This window comes from Kogia breviceps, chromosome 14, assembly GCF_026419965.1.
Source record: "Kogia breviceps isolate mKogBre1 chromosome 14, mKogBre1 haplotype 1, whole genome shotgun sequence".
In the NCBI taxonomy this organism is placed as follows: Eukaryota; Metazoa; Chordata; class Mammalia; order Artiodactyla; family Physeteridae; genus Kogia; species Kogia breviceps.
In genome coordinates this window covers 49797328-49814839 of record NC_081323.1, presented here as the reverse complement: position 1 = coordinate 49814839, position 17512 = coordinate 49797328, and the positions used below count along the sequence as shown (strand labels likewise).

At 51.7% G+C, this 17512-nt stretch overlaps 1 protein-coding gene across 3 annotated transcripts; it reads left to right on the top strand.

Annotated features, from left to right (window-relative positions):
* On the top strand, nucleotides 1–12995 carry MAVS (mitochondrial antiviral signaling protein). 3 transcript variants are annotated; one of them, XM_067013021.1, is made up of 7 exons: nucleotides 1–299; nucleotides 4366–4533; nucleotides 5469–5643; nucleotides 6947–7110; nucleotides 7835–7991; nucleotides 9888–10360; nucleotides 11414–12995. In XM_067013021.1, exons 2-7 carry the CDS (start codon nucleotides 4417–4419, stop codon nucleotides 11861–11863), a joined length of 1536 nt encoding a protein of 511 aa, XP_066869122.1. In that variant the 5' UTR covers nucleotides 1–299; nucleotides 4366–4416; the 3' UTR covers nucleotides 11864–12995. The 3 variants fall into 3 exon arrangements, with proteins under 3 accessions (XP_066869122.1, XP_066869121.1, XP_058894884.1); XM_067013020.1 differs by lacking the exon at nucleotides 1–299 and adding an exon at nucleotides 340–473; XM_059038901.2 differs by lacking the exon at nucleotides 1–299 and adding an exon at nucleotides 424–623.
* Nucleotides 12996–17512: the final 4517 nt, after the last annotated feature.

The following is a 17512-nucleotide window of genomic DNA, read 5'->3' as shown; positions in this document are numbered from 1 at the left end:
GAGTGAGTGTGGCCTGGCTGGGCACTCATACCCTGTGAACTCTGCGTGACACCGGACGTTTACTGAGCACTGACTGTGTGCTTAGGCCCTGGGCGTCCAGGAGTGAACTACATAAAGACCCTCACCCCTCAAATTACTCGGCGGAAGGAGGGGGTAGCTTCGCGTGGGAAGCGTCGGGATATAGCCCACCACGGTTTCTACTTGGTTTCGAGTCAAACCCTGGGCTTCCCCTGGAAGTTGCTCGAGACGAAGAAGGAAAGAAGATCATCTGCTCTCCCGCGCACGCAGTAAGAACCCAGGTCTGTCCCAAGCGCGCGTCCGAGCCTCGAGGCCCGGGAAACCAAGGCCAAGTGCCCGCCCCCGCTGTCTGCCCAATGGCCGCGCGGCCCTACCCCCCGCCCTTCCCTCCCCTCCGGGGAGGGTTCCCGGCTGTCCGAGACTGGAGGCAGGTCCCCGGGTCGTGGCTTCCCAAGGTAAGATCGCCACCTTGGGAGGCCGGTCCTCTGGACTCAGGGCGCACAGATGCCTTTCGGGGAGGTGGTAGGCGGCACAGGAGCCGAGTGGGACTAGGAGTCCGCCGGGGTGCACGGAGCTTGGGGCGCGCGAGGAGCCGGGAAGAGCAGGTACTAACGCACACGGTGTTCGGGGCAGCGAGAGCTCCGTGCACCGCATCCAGCACCGGGGGCTCGGGACGTGAGTGGCGCGGGCGCCGGCGCGGGCGCCTGCTCGGGCTGGACGGGAGGTTGGGCCGGAAGGAGAAGGGCGCTGGCTACTGAGCACCCCCAGTTGCCCACAGGCCCAGGGTGACTCCCAGGCGAGGCCTAGCCCGGATGCGCCAATCTCTGGCGGCTGCGCTTTTGGGGGTCGCGGACTCCCGCCCTCCCTTGGGTCTTGGCTGTTTTCGGTGTTGACACCTGTCCACAACAGCCTCCCGGTCCTCCGCGGACCTGGGTCTGGCCCAGGAATTCAGGAATAGGAGCTGAGACTGTGAGGCCTCGCCCCTTCCGGGAGGGTGGAGCGCTCTGAACTCAGCTTCTGGTGCAGTCGGGTCAGAACTCTCCTAGACGCGACGGTCAGGAACTATCCGCCCCACATCTTATCTGAGACCGGAAGGAGGTGCCTGGAAAACACTGGAAAAAAACAAAACGGACATTCTTCGTTTGGAGGCTCCAAAGAATCTGGAATGGGCTTCCCTGGTGGCGCAGTGGTTGGGAGTCCGCCTGCCAATGCAGGGGACACGGGTTCGTGTCCCGCTCCGGGAAGATCCCACATATCATGGAGCGGCTGGGCCCGTGAGCCATGGCTGCTGAACCTGCGCGTCCCGAGCCTGTGCTCCGCAACGGGAGAGGCCACAGCAGTGAGAGGCCCACGTACCGCAAAAAAAAAAAAAAAAAAAAAATCTGGAAGGACATCTTCAAGGACCTGAGAACCCAGCTGTTGTGGAGGGCAGGGTTAGAACGTCCTCAGACGTGTCAGAAAGATTTCCATATCTCGCAAGAGAAGGGATTAAATAGTGCATCTTCCCAGGCACACTCTCACTTAGCGACCCCCCCCTCACCCAGGCAGTGGCCTTGGCCCCTCCCAGGGCTTGAAGGCAGGGGGCTGTGTGAGTCTCACTTGCTGCAGGGGTCTCTAAGCCCTGCAAGGTGTATGGTGAGCTGCAATGAGGCAGCAAGTCCTGAGTTCAAATCCTCTTGGGATTGTGGCAAGAATTAAATGAAAGAAACTTAGGATGTGCCTGCCTATAGTGGACCCTCAATAAATGTGAACAAATATGGGCTTCCTTTCTTTTTGGTTGGACCATTACATACACCCATACTCCCCAAACTCTTTGACTCAAAGGCGGAGGCTGGGATGCAGAAAAATGTATCACTTGACTCTCTTCTGGTACTTCCCTGGATCCCATGGAAGGGAAGGAGGGATCTGTTCGCCACCAAAGAGTTGTTCTTTGCTCATCTTCTGAAGGCTCAGAGGACCCCTACTCCACCTCTCCGATCCTCTTGATTTCTGTTATTGGTACTCGCCCCACCAGGAATGTAGCACCTGGTGGTTGGCAAAGCAGGTCATGCAGCATGTGGCTATGAGGCTGGTGGGCTGCAGGTAGGCAGGACTACTGCTCCATTTCCCATGTGGCAGGGGACTGGTGGCCTCAGCAGCTTCTGGGCACTCTCTACTCTGCAGCACTGTCTCTTAGAGGTCCCACCCAAGCTTGACATCCAAGTTTCTACTCCAGCCTGCCCCTCTCCTCTGCCCACTTCCCTCCCTGAAAACCCCTTTGGACATCCAGTAGCATCTCAAGCTTCACTTGTTCAAAATGGAACTCTGGAGTCCTCTCTGCACCACTGCTTCTCCCCCAGACTCTCTGGCTTGCTAAGTGGCACCCTCCATCCACCTAGTGCCTTGATTCTTCTCTCTCCTTCACCTCCCATATCCACAAAATACCAGGAGTCCAGCCACCTCTTGCCACCTTCATGGTTACCATCCTGGCCATACCCATCATGTATTCCCTGCTGTGGCCTCCTGACTTGTCTCCCTGCTTCCATCCTGCTCCCTCCCCAGTCCAGGATCCTCACAACCACCACAGAGGTCTTTAACATAAATCAAATAAAATCCTCTCCCTTTCCTGCTCAAATAAAATCCTCTCCCTTTCCTGCTCAGAGCCCTCCAATGGCTCCCTGTTTCACTCCAAATAAAACCCGAAGTCCCTTCCTATAATGCCCTACATTAGTGGCCCTTCCCAACCTCCTTGACTTGAACTCTGCCCCTCCCCCTAGCTTTCTAAACCTGGACAACTCCAATCTACTTTCTATTCTTCAAACATGCCAAGATTGTTCCATCTTAGGACTTCTCACTTGCTGTACCCTCTGCCCAAAACACTGATTTTCTTACATTCGAGTTCAGCTCAAATGTCAGTTCAGAAAAGCTTCCCTCCCCATCCCAGTTCAAGCAGCATGCCCTTCTTCAGGGGCTCTGTCTCACCATCTGCTTTATTTTCTCTGTAACCTTTATTACTGTCTGGAATTCTTATTTATGGATATGTTTTCTGATTTGTTATCTGTCCCACTCCAGTAGAATGTAAATTGGATGGTGGCAGAGATCTTGTCTGTCTTATTCCCTGCAGCTCTCTCCCATGAGAAAGGCAAATAAGAAACAAGCAAACAAACATCTATAATTGAAAATTGTGTTAAGTGCTACATAAGCAACCTGCAGCAATTGATTGTATTGGGGGTACTTTTAAATTTCAGGCTTATAAGGCTGAACTACTGTATTGTCAAAACAACCTCTCTGAGCCATTTTAGGGGTGAGGACAAGCCTGGAAAAGGCTGATAACTTGCCTGGGGTCATACCCAGAAGTGGAACTCAGTCTCCTACAGAAATAATATGTATGTAGGGCTTCTTTGGTGGTGCAGTGGTTAAGAATCTGCCTGCCAATGTAGGGGACATGGGTTCGAGCCCTGGTCTGGAAAGATCCCACATGCCACGCAGCAACTAAGCCCATGCGCCACAACTACTGAGCCTGAGCTCTAGAGCCTGTGAGCCACAACTGCTGAACCTGCATGCTACAACTACTGAAGCCCATGCGCCTAGAGCCCGTGCTCTGCAACAAGAGAAGCCACCACAATGAGAAGCCTGTGCACCTCAACAAAGAGTAGCCCCCGCTCGCTGCAACTAGAGAAACCCCGTGTACAGCAACGAAGACCCAACACACCCAAAAATAAAATAAATTTTAAAAAATGTGTGTAGCAAGCTTTAATGTAATGGTGGGCCTGCAGTCATGTTCTGGGAAGAACCTGATCCCAGATCCTGAAGACCTCAGTTCTTTGCTCTTCTACTCACTAGCAAATCCCCTTAATTCCTTGGTACTTCATTTTCTTCACAGTAAGAATAGGATAGATCCCATTATTATGTTGAGTGCCTTCTCCTCTTCCCCATCCTCTCCCTTCTACCCCTCCTCCTCCCTCTCTTTCCTCCTCCTCCTCCTCTCTCTCCTCTCCTTCCCCCACAGTATACTCCAAAGGAGAAGCACTTCTAGGTGGTGCCCTTTTGCTATCAGAAGCTAGGGGCACATTCAGACCTGGGGATGATGGGGCAGGAGCCAGAGCTCTCCCCAGCACTGACCAACCTGCAGGGCAGAAATGGGCCCTAGGTCTTCTATATCTGATTTTTTTTTCCCACCAATTTGTTTTTAGGCAAATTCATTGAGAGCCTCTGAGACTTAGGCAGTAAATTAGGATGATTAAAGAAAAAAGCAAAAATTCCAAAGAGTTGAAAAAGAAAGAGAGAATTGCCTTTTGTCCAGCTTCACTCCCAACTCTGTTGCCATGTGTGGTCTGTTTTCTTCCAGTATTTTTTCCTCTCTTTCAGTCCGTCCACCCTTCATGGGCCAGAGCCCTCTGCCACAGAACCCGGACAGTGATGACGTTTGCTGAGGACAAGACTTATCAGTATATCCGCAACCATCACGTCAACTTTTGCAATATTCATGTTCTGGAGATTCTGCCTTACCTGTCCTGCCTCACAACAAGTGACCAGGTGAGCTAGGGCGTGACAACCAGGCATGGATGGGGGGCAGGGCTGTGGAATTCAGAGCTTCTCCCAAGCCAGGACCAACTCCTTCCTTCTCTGTTGTTTGTATCTTGCTTCCCATCCTTGACAGTTTTCTAACTTTCAGAATGAAGTGTGGCTCAGGGTGTCCTTTCCAACCTCACTGAGCTCCCTCTTGTGTCGTTTTGGTATAGTGCTCCAAAATATGGCACTGAGATTTCTGGGCTTGGGACTCCTCACCCACTTTCATTGGAACCTTCTTTTTCTTTATGTCTTTTGTCCTTGTTCCTGTTTAGTTTCAATTGCATTCTCCTAGTCATGGGGCCCATCCTGGCAGGGAGCCTGGGGCTCAACTTTGAGAGTCTTTGGGAGCCAGACTGTGCTAGCTCCCTCAGCCCTTGCTGTGGGCCCCTAGTGAAGTGAGCCTGGCCCCTCCCAGTTTTAGCTGTCCCCACATTGAACCCCGAGGCCTCCCTCTGCTTCCTCCATGCAGATATCAGTGGTATGTGAGTTTGTGGCTGGTAGGGTTTGGCTCCTCCCTCTTGTATTTTGGTGTTTGTGGGAATACCTTGCCATTTAGTTCTGCAGTAAATGTTTTCTGTGGGGTTTTGTTTCTGCTATCTGGTTGCTTGTTTGTTATGTGCTAAGCCTCAGTTTCCTCATCAGTACAGTACAGGTAATAATAGCATTAAATAATTCACGCAAAGCCCTGAGCAGAGAGCCTGGGACACAGTAAGGCCTATTTCCTGGGCCTTTAAACTTGGGCTCAAACTCTGGCCTTGTCCTGGGCTCTGACTCAGGTTCAGATGGTTGCTTCCATCTCGTAGCTTTCTAGGTACCTCCACCTGCAGCTGTCCCCTCCAGAGTAGGGAAGGGATCAGGGCTACCAGGCTTGAGCTTGGTGGTGGGGCTGTGTCTTTCAGGACCGACTGCGGGCCTCCTATGAGCGCTGGGGGAACCAGGGCACTCTCTGGGAGCTCTTCAACAGCCTTCGGCGGAGGAACGGCTGGGTGCCTTCCTTCATTGGGGCACTGAGGGCCTGTGAACTGTCTAGTCTTGCTGATGAAGTGGACCGGGTCTACCAGAGCAACCTGCTACGTGAGCCTCCCACCTTGGCCCTTTTTCTGGAACTCCTATCTGATTCCCTGGCCTCCACTCTCCCTCTCCTCTCACCCTATACCTGCTGTCTTCATCTCTCACCCTCCCTCCCATCACTCCTGGGCAGTGGACAAACCTGAGTGTAGATCCCTGATTTGCCACTTATTAATCTGTATTAACCCTTTGGCCAAGCCCCTTCATTGCCTAAGTCTCAGTCTTCTTCTCTCTAAAATGGGGCTAATGGCAACATTTACCTTGTAGGGCTGCAGTGGATACCATGGGATGATGGCATGTTGAGTGCTTAGCTGGGGCTGGGCACCTTCCATGTGCTCAGCAAATGGAGCCTCCTCTAATTTTTGTGGCTGTGACATTTGCCTCCCACGCTTTTCTCATTTCCTCCTGTCTACTCTCCCTCAGTTTGCCTTCCCTCTCTCTGCTCATCTCTGCTCTCCCCCTCCCTTCACTGTCTTTTTTTTCTTCCTCATGAGCTCCTACCTTCCTTTCCCCTCATCTCTTCCCCTCCCACTGGTTTCCCCTAGAGCCTCCTTAGCTGCCTCCCACCCCCCACAACTGCCCAGTTATCCCTCAAAAACCTCTTAATGCTCCCTGCCAGGCCAAGTACTCAGAGGGCGTCTGCTGAGGCCAGGGTCTCAGGGTCTGAGGCAGGAAGAAAATTCACACCAGCCCTATATATATTTCAGACTAGAGACAATTCCTGAGACACTGCTCAGATTTACAGCCTTAAAATATCCCCATGTTTGCCTTTCTTTCTTTTCCTCCCCCTCCCTTCCTCCCTCCCCTCCTTCCTTTCTAACTCATCTCTTCATTTGTGGAGATTACCAGTGATTCCCCCAGATAAAAACAGCAGTGGTAGGGCCAGGTGTGGATGGTGGGGGCAAAGGGGAGGGGCTGAGGAGGAAGCTTTAGGTCAGGGCTCAGTTAGTGGTGAAAGCCACCCACGAGGAGGAGAAGAAAGCCACTATGTCCCAGAATGCCTGGGGACAGAGAAGAGGTGACTGCTGACACAGTCTGGGTGGTGAGAGGCCTGCGAGGTGCCCCCAACACTCTCCCTTCCCCCACTGCTCCTCCTACCTCTCCTTGTCCTCTCCATCTCCACTCTCCCTCCGATACCTGCCTCCTGCTTCGTGAAGCTGGTCTCCTCTGAGGAGTACTGCCCACATCAGAGTTTGATGCTGTGCGGGACTGATAGCCATGGACCTGAAGTTCTAGGAGCACCCAGGCCACTCTTGTCACTGAGAGCACCCCAATTCCTCCTTGACATCACAATATCTTTGTCCTTCAGGGAATCCAAACCACCCCCCATCCCCACTGGAGCGGCCATCAGTTCCTGCTGGGGTTCCAGGGCCCTCCACACCTGCTGTGGCCCCCAGCAATGGCTACAGAGAGGACGAGCCAAGTTACCCTATGCCTGTCCAGGACACCCAGCCACCAGAGTCCCTGGGAGAGGTGAGTCCTCACGATCTACCTTGAGCCTCCTGCTTTTGTGTTCCTGTCTGCCCACTTCTGCTCACCCAGCCTTCCGGAAGTCCCCCACAAATCATGCCTAATCTCTGCTTAGAACCCCAGGGCTCCCCCAATGTGGATCTGCCCCAGCTCCCAGACTGCCAACCAGGTCTTCACTATGTGGCAGCCCCCACCCCTCTGTCAACAGCCAGCTGTGAGGTCACAATTCTGAGGTCTTTGCAGTGGTCCATGTGAGATGTTGAGCTGGGTCAAGGGATCAGGGGATGACCAGATGAGGGAGAGTGAGGAAGCAGGAGGTGATGGGGAAAGGGGTGGGTGGTTGGAGCTGTAATCATTGCCAGTAAAGTTTGGGGGTTAAGATGACTGAGTCTATTGGGATAGGATGAGTGGGCAGTGAGGTGTCTAGGAGACACCACTTGGACTTGAAGCCTAAGAAAGGGATCTGTGCAGTGGCCCCCAAAGTGGGGACCTTTCTTTAGGGCCAGACAGATGAATAGGGATCCCCCCCATGGGATGATTTTCTATGAGGTGGCTTCAAAGTCACTTGCAGATAGAAATTCTAGCAATGACTAAAGCTGAGGCATGGGCTTCCTTGGTCCTGTGCTTCATGGCATGGGCTGTGGCCAGTAGGAGCCGTCCCAAGCAAGCTGCCCTTTGCCAGCTCCTGGGAGAAGCAACTGCCTTATTCATATATTCCTTCGTGCAGAGTTCGAAGAAAGCCCCACAGCCACCCAGCTCTGGGGCTGTCCTCAAGAGGCTGGGTGGCCCCCTGCAGCCCTCGTCTGACACGGTGGCCCTCAGCCCTCTGACCGGATGTGGACATCAGGAGCAAGACACAGAACTGGGCACTACCCACACAGCAGGTATACATGGACTCTGGAGTTATAGGGCCTTTCTGACCTCCCAGTGAGGGTAAGGGTTAGAGTTGCCCCTCTGGTTTTCTTGGATAGCAGGCAAAGGTGGTATTCCCCAGGGAAATGAGTTCACCCCAGGGAACAACCCAGTTCCTCAGAGGGCATATTGGTTAGTATTTGCTTTGTAACATACAATGCCAAAATTTAGTAGCTTAAAACACCACTATTTACTTAGCTCATGATTGTGTGAGTCAGCAATTTGGGCTGGCTCAGATGGGCTGAATTCCCTCTTATATACACATCAGGGTACATATAAGCTGTTTATGGCTGTTGGCTGGGGCACCTCAGTTCTCTTCTATGAATCTCTTACCTTCCAGCAGTCAAGCCCATTCATATACCTGAGCAGAGTTCTGAGAGAAGGAGAGAGGGCTTCTGGGGCATAGGCTCAAAACTGGCACAGTTTTCCTCCTGCCTCTCTCTGTGGGACAAAGCAAGTTACAAGGCCAGCCCAGCATCAAGGAGTAGAAAGATAGACTCCATCCGTACATGAAAGGACTGACAAGGTCACATTGCAGAGGGCATGGATACAGGTAGAAGTGAATTAGGGCCATGCCTGCACTGTACCAAAAGGACTATGTAGGGATCCGCCAGGACCTGGAGGACAGTGCAAGAAGAGTACAGGGCTGAGCCAGCTGTTGTCAGGGAGCACTGCCCTACCCTAAAGGGGTCTCTAGCTCCCAGTGAATCACTAAAACTTTTCAGCCCCCAGGAGAAGTATGTTCTTCATCAGCCAAGGGCCTGGACCCTCACATCAGACATCTCAGGAATATAGTGCTATCTACTTTGATCTCTCAGGCTGGCATCTCTGCACCACTATTTCCCAAACTGTGTTCCACATGACAGTGATGCCCAGCCAGCCCGCAGTGCCCACGGAACAGCCACAAGACACAGGAGCTCAGAGAAGCCACCTTAGTGTCCCATGCTTGTTACACCAAACTCTAACCCAAGTATCCTTTTGTACTTTGCATTGTCACCTTGCTGTGGGACATCTTTTCAAGAAATGCTGCTGTGGACCAGGGAGGCAGAGGGCACTTTGATTTCAGTATGAGTATGGACACAGGTCCCATGAGATTCTGTGGTGTTAGCTTTGGGACGGGGGGTGATGGACATCAGAATCACTCCCGACCTTTGTCAGCTGTGGGGCCAGGCATGTGTGTTCTCAAGAGTTCCATGGTGAATCCTTATGTAGCTGCCTTTATGGACCATCACCAACTGCTCCCTCCCGCTTCCCCCAGTTCATACTCTCCTCCCAGGGGTGGCTTTGTCGCTGTACTCCCAAGCCCTTGGGCCTCCTAGAAGATTTGCACACACTGGGGGCTGACTGGGCCTCTGGTGCCACATGACTGGTGTGAGCTCTTCTAAGCAGAGCCATCCTGTTCCTCTTGCCCTTGCCTAGGATTGTTCCTGCTGAGAGGAAAGGTGGCAGTGGGAGAAACATCCAGGATTCCACTTGTCTAAGGAGAGGATGGAAGAGGCAGACACAAGAGGAAAGGAGGGTGTCCTAGGCAGGAGAAGAAAAAGCAGAGAGGAAAATTAATAATGATTTTCAAGCTCCTAGGTGCTGTTAAAGGGAGGGATCATTTTGCTCTTGTGAGAGAACACGTCAAGGACTGAGGAGGGACAGGACCAAGGATTTATCTGCAACCATTGGGCCTTCAGCCCTGGGAACCAAAGAGACTGTGGAGACTCCTCCATGGGTAGGAGGTTGGGAGGCTTGGATGCAATAGGGATGGTGGGAGCTGGGGCAGAGAGACCCTTCTCCAGCCCTCTGATCCCAAGGCCACTGTGATTTTAGGATAACACTCCTGTGGGTTTGTGTTTCTTATTTTGTTTTGCCACCTGCAGGCGTGGTCTCCAGTTTCACATCATCCTATGGGCCTGTGTCTCCGACTGTCTCCTTCCAGCCCTTGGTCCGTTCTACCCCCAGGGCAAGCCGCTTGCCTGGACCCCCAGTATCAGCTCCATCTATTGGTACCTCCTCCTCCTCCACTGGCTTGGCCTCTGCAGGAGGTGCAGGTGACCAGGATGAAGGTACCATCTGCTCCAGCAGGGCAGGGGTGCCCACCAACTCAGCATTTGACAGCACAGTGCCTTCCAAGTTGTCCATCAGCTCGAAGCCCCCTGGTGCAATGCCCACTAATGTGCTCACCAGTCTAGCACCATCCAAATTGCCCATCAACTCAGTGTGTTCTGGCATGGTGCCACCCAAAGTGCCTACTGGCTTGGTGCCTGACCACAGGAAACTGATGTGCACGGTGCCTAGAAAGCTGCCTGCCAACACAGGGCCCACCATCAGGAACAGCAACAGACTCGTGGAGGTGAGTCCTCGCCCCTCCTAGCAGTGATCCAGGCCTCTTCCTTGGACCCTTTCCAGTCTCCATTCTGTCTCCAGCCTAGGCTGGTCCAGGGCTTCTTCTGAGGGCATAGGGACAGCTGAGACCTAGCCTCATCCAGACCTAACACCATGTCCTTTAGAGTAATAATAATCATTAGAACTCTTTTTTTTTTTTTTTGGTACGCAGGCCTCTCACTGTTGTGGCCATGGCTCACGGGCCCAGCCGCAATGCGGCATGTGGGATCTTCCCGGACCAGGGCATGAACCTGTGTCCCCTTGCATCAGCAGGCAGACTCTCAACCACTGCGCCACCAGGGAAGCCCCTAGAACTCTTTAAGTACTAATGCTTCAGAAGGGTCGGGCTTGCTGGGCCACCTCCACTGGTCACATGCATTAACGCATTTAGAGCTCACAGCTCCCTTTTAAGCTCATCAATACTATTTTGCAGGTGAGGAAACATTGAGGGGTAGAGCACAGTAGGTTTGCCTCCATGCCCTTGCTCTTCACCACTGGGATATCTGGCCTGCCCCTCCATAACCATGGTTTTACAAACTGCAGTCCCAGCTCATCCATCTCTGACCCTAGCAGCCTCCACAGTTGCCTGCTCGGAGCCTGCACGTCTAACCCTACTGCTGCTGTCTGTCTGGAAGAACCAAGTCCATGGGGCCCCTTGGGTGCATGGCCCAGCCTCTGACACTGTGGCTGCCTCATGGCCATCAAGCCCAGGCATAATGTCAAAGTAGATGGGGCCACACATGACGAAGTGCTCCCTGGGGTGGGAGTGAGCTCACAGGCAGGCCAGTGAGTAGAGCTTTCAGCCCTGGAGGAGTTCACCACTGATGCTCCTGCAGGGCCTTAGTCCCCTCCTGCCCCACTGTCCTCCTGCACCATCAGTGGGTTAAGTCCCCAAGAGAGGGTTGCCTTACAGCACTATGGGCTGGGAACTGAGGGGTTGGCCTGTTTTGGGAATGGGGCCACCCAACCTGGCTTGTCCCCCACCATCCTCAGTCCCTCCAGTCCCTCCTTTCTTTTCCAGGAGACTCCAGCATCTCCAGCACCCACAGGTACTGCCACTGAAGGCACCTCGCCATGGCCAGATAGCAGCTCTGACTGCTTGGGCTCAGAGCTGGAGCTGAGCAAGCCTGGCAGGCTGGTATCCAGAATGGACAGCCAGCCGTTCTCAGGCTGCTCCGCAGACCTCGCCATCAGCCACAGTGACTCCCTGGGCGTGGGGCCTGACAACGCTCCGGAGGAGAACGAGTACGAGTTGGAGGACGCCATTAGGATCCATGGGGGCCCCAGTACCCCCAACCTGGGTGACAGCCCTGGGACACATACCACCCCAGGATTCCAGGAGGAGGAAGAGTTGGAAGAGTTGCTGGTGGTCGGGACCTTGCCCTGGGCTCCGTGGCTTGGGGTGGCCATGGCTGGGGTGCTCCTAGCTGCGCTCCTGGCCACACTGTACCGGCGGCGCCTGCTCCAGTGAAACTCCTGGGCCCTCCCTATCACGAATCTGCTCCCTTTCCCATGGCACATCTGCCTGAGCCACTGAGTTGAGCTGTCCCACCATCCTTGACCCTATCTCGGGGCTGGCAGAGGCTGGGTCAGAGGCGAGGCAGCATTTCCATCCCAGCTCGTGCCCTTGGCAGCTCCCCCACCATCCTTGGCTTTCTGGGCCCTGGGCTGCCCTGAGTGCTCCAGACCTCGCCCACCTGGCCATCTGGTTGTTGCCCTTATCCTCTGGAGGAGGTGCCCCCGTCTAGGCCTTATCCCTCTATACCCAAGTGCAAGGATCATGAGGTGCTGCTGGAGATCGCAGAAGGTCGGAAACATGCCCCATCCTGCCCTGGTCCCTGGCAGCCAATGGGGGGGGTAGGGGACCCCATAGAACATCACTCCAGCCCCCAGTGGCCCAGCCTCAGGCTATTGCCCCAGGAGCAGCGGAATGGCCCATCTTCAAGGACTTAGTCCCCTGCCTCTCTGGTCCCCCTCCTCTGCCACACAAGGTTGGGGAGGAGGTCTGGAGATTCCCATGGACCCCTGGGAAGCCTGATCAGGTGCTAGGCCTGAGGACCCCCTAAGTGCCCCTCTCCAGCCTTCTCATCCTGGTCTCTGTTCTCTTCAGCTCTGTATGGGGGTTGGAGAGGGAGCACGTGCAGGGCGAGCTCAGGCCAAGGTTTGGATTTCAGCTCCACCCCTTGGGCTGTGTGGCCTTGGCAGATAATCAGCCTTCTCTGGTCTTGCTTACTCATGTGGACCATGAGGACCATGGCTCATCCTTCACTGGGTTCTCCTGAGATTGAAGCATACACGTCTTTGTCAAGTGCCTGGTCCAGAGCAGGTGGCTACTAAGTGCTTCTCTCACCTCTCCCTGCCCAGCTTGGTAGAGATGAGGGCATGAGAGGCAGAGTGCCCAGTGGGTAAGTGTGCACTGCTGCAGTGTAGGATGGCCTAAGCCTGCATCCCATCTTACTAACTCTGTGCTCTTGGGCAAGTTGTTAACCTCTCTGTGCCTCAGTTTTCTCATCTGTAAAATGGGGATGAATAGTAAAATTTTATGTATATACATGTCCTAGTGTTGTGAAGATTAAATGAGTTTATCTATATAAATCTTAGAATGGTTCCTGACATTTCATTTACTAGGGGTGGATACATGTTGTTATTATCTCTATTCAAATGTGGAGGGACTGGAGCACTTGGCCGTGCCTTTAGAAGCAGACCCAAACCCTACTGCCTATGCCCCTTTTATATGTGTACCTTACTTTATTCCATGCATTGGGGAATTGTTGGGGAGTGAGGAGGGAGGCATGTCCACTGGGGCAACTGTGCAGGGTGGGGGCTAGGGTGCCCCCCAGCAGACAGACAGATTGAGGGATATCCTTTTGGGTTCTTTCCCAGCAGCCATTGCTGGACAAGGGCCAGGCACAGGAGCCTCAGGAGCTACCTTCATTTCTGGGCTCTGCAAGGGATAGGAACTAGAGCCCTGGGGAGACATAAGGAGTAGGGCTCACTGTGGCCCACCCCCAAACTGTCAGTCTGCAGGGTCCTGCACCCTGCTCTGGCTGCTACAGCCTTTCTTTACACTGCCCTTGGGGACTTCAGCAACCTAATGACCTCTACTACCTCTGAGCTTCTCTTCAACCCTCTCTCCAAATGCAACCACCTGTACCTCGAAGCCAGGAGTGGTCCCTACCCAAGCTGCAACCACGACCCATCACCCTTGCTCTTAACCCGCTGTGCTCCTTCCTCCCTCCCAGGTACCCAGGTCAGTGAACAGTTCATGAACAGGTACTGGTTCTAATGTGTTACCCTCCCAAGGTAGCCTTGGAAAAAAGTATCTCAAGAAAGCAGTTTGTAGACCCAAAGAATGCTACTTAAATGGTAGAATTTCAAGCACAGTGACCAGCCATGTGGGAGATACCTTTGGGTAAGGTGTGTAGGAAACATTTAGGGACCATCTTGGCACTTTTCAAATTATGATGCTCAGAAGCCCTGACTTGGCCTGCATTAAACAGCATTCCTATTTTGGCTGTTCTCAATAAAATGCCAACTTCAAGCAGGATTGGGAATTGGCCTGTGGCCAGGAGAGGGCTTGGGGTAGTTGATAAGAGAGATGGGGAAGCACCCTTCACCTCGGGGTAAAGGCCAGGGTGGGGCCAGAGGGCCCAGTGCCATCCTAAGCGCTTAAGGGCAGACTCAGCAGTAGCCAAGGTACCTGCATATAAATCCCTCTCCATCTTTTCTCTCTCCTGTTGAAACATTTCCTTCAAAGCCCAAGAGCTACCACTGCTTCTCTTTCCCTGGGAAACACCTGCCGATTCTGCTTGATGACCCACTGAAGCCAGACTAATACCACACTCTCACCTTTTTTCCCTGATTGGATGTGCTCAGATTTAATTGATTTGGGGGAATTTCTAGTCAAAGATCAGCAAGATGCCCTTTACTCTTTCAGGCCATGGATTATTCATAGCTTCTTTTAAGAAACTTTTTAAAAAAATTTTTATGGAAAGCTTTTAAGCACACACAGAAGTACAGAAACTAGAATAATTACCTCTCCCCTTCACGTGCCCATTACACACCTTCAATAATTATGGAGTCATGGACAGTCTTGTTCATCCCTGCCTGATTCCCCCTTTTCTGTACAGGTTCTTTTTGTAAGTCAGAAGGTGAAGAGTTCAGAAAGTCAAGGGAAAGACTTGGGACAGGAGGATTTTGTGGCAAAGGCCCTCTTTTTTCTTCCAAGGCATTCCCCTCTTGGTTTCTTGGCCTCAGTGGGTGACATCCCTCTTGAACCTGTTCAAAGCGTGAGTAGCACTGGTTCCCTGTTTTAGAAGAAAAGAACCAGAGGAGGTTCCTTCACTGACAAGCTCCTTGGAAGTATCTGGCTACTGCTTCTGCCCCAGAGAGGTGATAAATGACGGGTGTGTCCAGTGGCAGTTTGCCCCATTGCACGAGGGGTCTCCTTTAAGCTCTGACAGAGCCCTTCCAGCAGGCAGAAATTCCCATTCTTGGCTAGATTCAAACTTCACAGCATGTGTCCTGCTCTTATAGGAGTCTCCTAGAAATGGAGTCATTCAAGCTTGAGGTCCCTTGCTTTCTACCAATGCACTATCATGAAGCTGATGGCCAAGGAACACTTCCGCCCCCACCTTCAGGGAGAGTAGTGTTCAGGGTCCCTGGGCTAGTCTGTGCTGGAACTGATAACTCTTTATGGATAAAAATCACATGCTCCCCTTTCTGCTCTTTTCCATGTAGCCCAGGGCCATGAAGTTCACACTTGGTGCAGGGCATGGTCACTCAGCATCCTCATCCCTGCTGCTGCTGCTGTTAATAACAGCAATAATAAAAACTGCTACCACTTACCCCATACCTTGTTGCATACCAGGTGCTGGGCTAGGTGCCTTACATGTATTAACTTCTTTAATTCTCACAATGACCCTATGAAAGGGATACGAGTATGACCCAATTTACAGCTGATCTGCAAGACTGGGAGGGACGAAGGACCAGAGGGGACAATGCAAGGGAAGACTCTGGCCCGTGGGCCCCAGAGTTGGATGTTCTCCATGCCCATGACCCACAGTTGATCAGGTGTCTAGAGCCTGGGACCCCATTTAAAGTGAGATTTCACACCATCACATCTCTGCCCGGTGTGCCAAGATCTGCCACCGGCTAAAATAGTGTAATGATGCGCAATATATAATATAGTCTCAGAGATGTTGTGACAATATGAATATAATCATCGTGTGTGTGCCCAGGCTCAATGGCCTGAGGCTGCATGAGGTGAGGCAGCTGGAGGTCAGTTTGGTTTAGCAGATATTGTTTGTTAAAGGATTCCCCTGTGCCAGGTCTAAGGCCTAAAATGAGTAAAACACCTGCATACCCTCCAGTAGTCAGGAATGACTCACAAAGTATGGTGGAAACATATAGGCTTTCGTGTTATTTTTTCCACATATTTATACAACAGATATTTATTTTGCTCCTACTGAGTGCAGAGTATGGGGACAGGCCTTGGGGAGACACAATAATAGCTCAAAGAGCCCACCTTAAGTGCCCCCTTCTATCACCCACTGTCTCCAATATAATTGAGTGGTCTAAAGGAGTGTCTAAAAGTAAGGGCAGGGGTGGGGGGGAGGAGAGAAAAGTGTTGTTTTGATCAGTCATGTACCATTAACAATTATAACAATGAAATCCAGGAAAACAGTAAAACTTAGAGCCTCTAGGGAACAAGAAAAATATTAAGTATAAATTTACAAAGACACCTATCAGAACGGCTAAAATGAAAGTGTCTGACAAGATCAAATGTTGATGGAAATATAGAGCAACTGAAACTCTCAAACTTTAGGGGTAATGTAAGTTAGCAAAACCCTGTTGGAAAATAGGCAGTATCTACTAAAGCTGAACACATGCATAACCTATGACCCAGCAATTCCACTCCTGGGTATGTACATGACAGAAACAAGAGCTCATGTCTACCAAGATATGTGCAAGAATATTTCTAACTGCACTGTTCAAAATAGCCCCAAACTGGAATCAACCCAAAGGTCTATCCATAGTAGAATGGATAGAATGGAGATATATATAAGTTGGGGTAAAGTCATACAGTAGAATACTAGTGCACAACAATGAATACGAATGAAAATATTCCTACACTCAATGTGGATATATCACACAGACAAGATGTTGAGAAAAAGAAGTCAGTACACACACAGAAGTGTTGACTGGGTGATTCTATTCCTACAAAAAGTACGGAAATAAGCAAAATTGATCTATGGCATTGAAAGTCGGCATGGTTACCTTTGATTTGGGTGTTGGTATCATGAGTACGTTCAGTTTGTGTCCAGAATTGCTTTAGAGATATGCAGATAAACCAAGGTCACCCAAATGAGAACAAACATAGGCTATTCATTCTGAGCTTGTAAGAGCAGCCACTGGCACTTGCATTTGGCTGGGAGGGTATCAAAGGCAGGCAGGGACTGGGAAAACACTGTGGTGAATAAAAGAAAGGGAAGGCTTCAGATGTGCTGTGATTGGAGGTTGTTTGCCTGGGACGATGGAGGCTGGCTAACTAGAAGAGGGGCACCTTATGTGATTGGTTGGGGAACATATTTGATTTTCTCTGGTGAAGAAGTGGTTGGGGATTGGGAAGAAGCTGGCACACATTAACCAAGACCTGATCATTCTGGATGACTGCTGCAGAGGCTGTGGTTTGGCTTTCCAGGCTGGTTACTGCAGAGAGTTCTATTGTCATATATGGTCTGGCCACTGTCCTTTTGTATATTCAGTCTCTCAGAGGGAAAGATATGGGCTCTGGGAGGGGCCTCCACTGCCGGAATGGGATGGGAGTGGGCACATACATGCTTCATCCAGCTCCCTATTCCTCCCTGGGGTCAGTGGTGCTGCCTGTAGGATAAGGCCAATGGCTAGAGGGCTCTGCTGCAAGTCGTGGCTTAGCTACTGCACCCACTAAAGTTTTTTTCTTTAAGGCCTGGCTTAAACTCCAGCTCCTTTTGGAAGCTTTTTTGAATAGATCCCTCTCACTTATTAGCCTTCCTAAATTCTCATGGCTTACTTCAAATTCTTCAGAGTAAATTCTCACCTTCCTGCCTGCATTTTATTTTATTTTTAAATTTTTATT

What these genes read in the sequence shown, in the direction of transcription:
- MAVS (XM_067013020.1), top strand. Translation starts at nt 375, where the DNA reads ATGGCCGCGCGGCCCTACCCCCCGCCCTTCCCTCCCCTCCGGGGAGGG. An exon ending in CCGGGTCGTGGCTTCCCAAG is followed by an intron (nt 474 to 4,365) that starts GTAAGATCGCCA and finishes CCTCTCTTTCAG; the next exon opens with TCCGTCCACCCTTCATGGGC. An exon ending in CTACCAGAGCAACCTGCTAC is followed by an intron (nt 5,644 to 6,946) that starts GTGAGCCTCCCA and finishes TTTGTCCTTCAG; the next exon opens with GGAATCCAAACCACCCCCCA.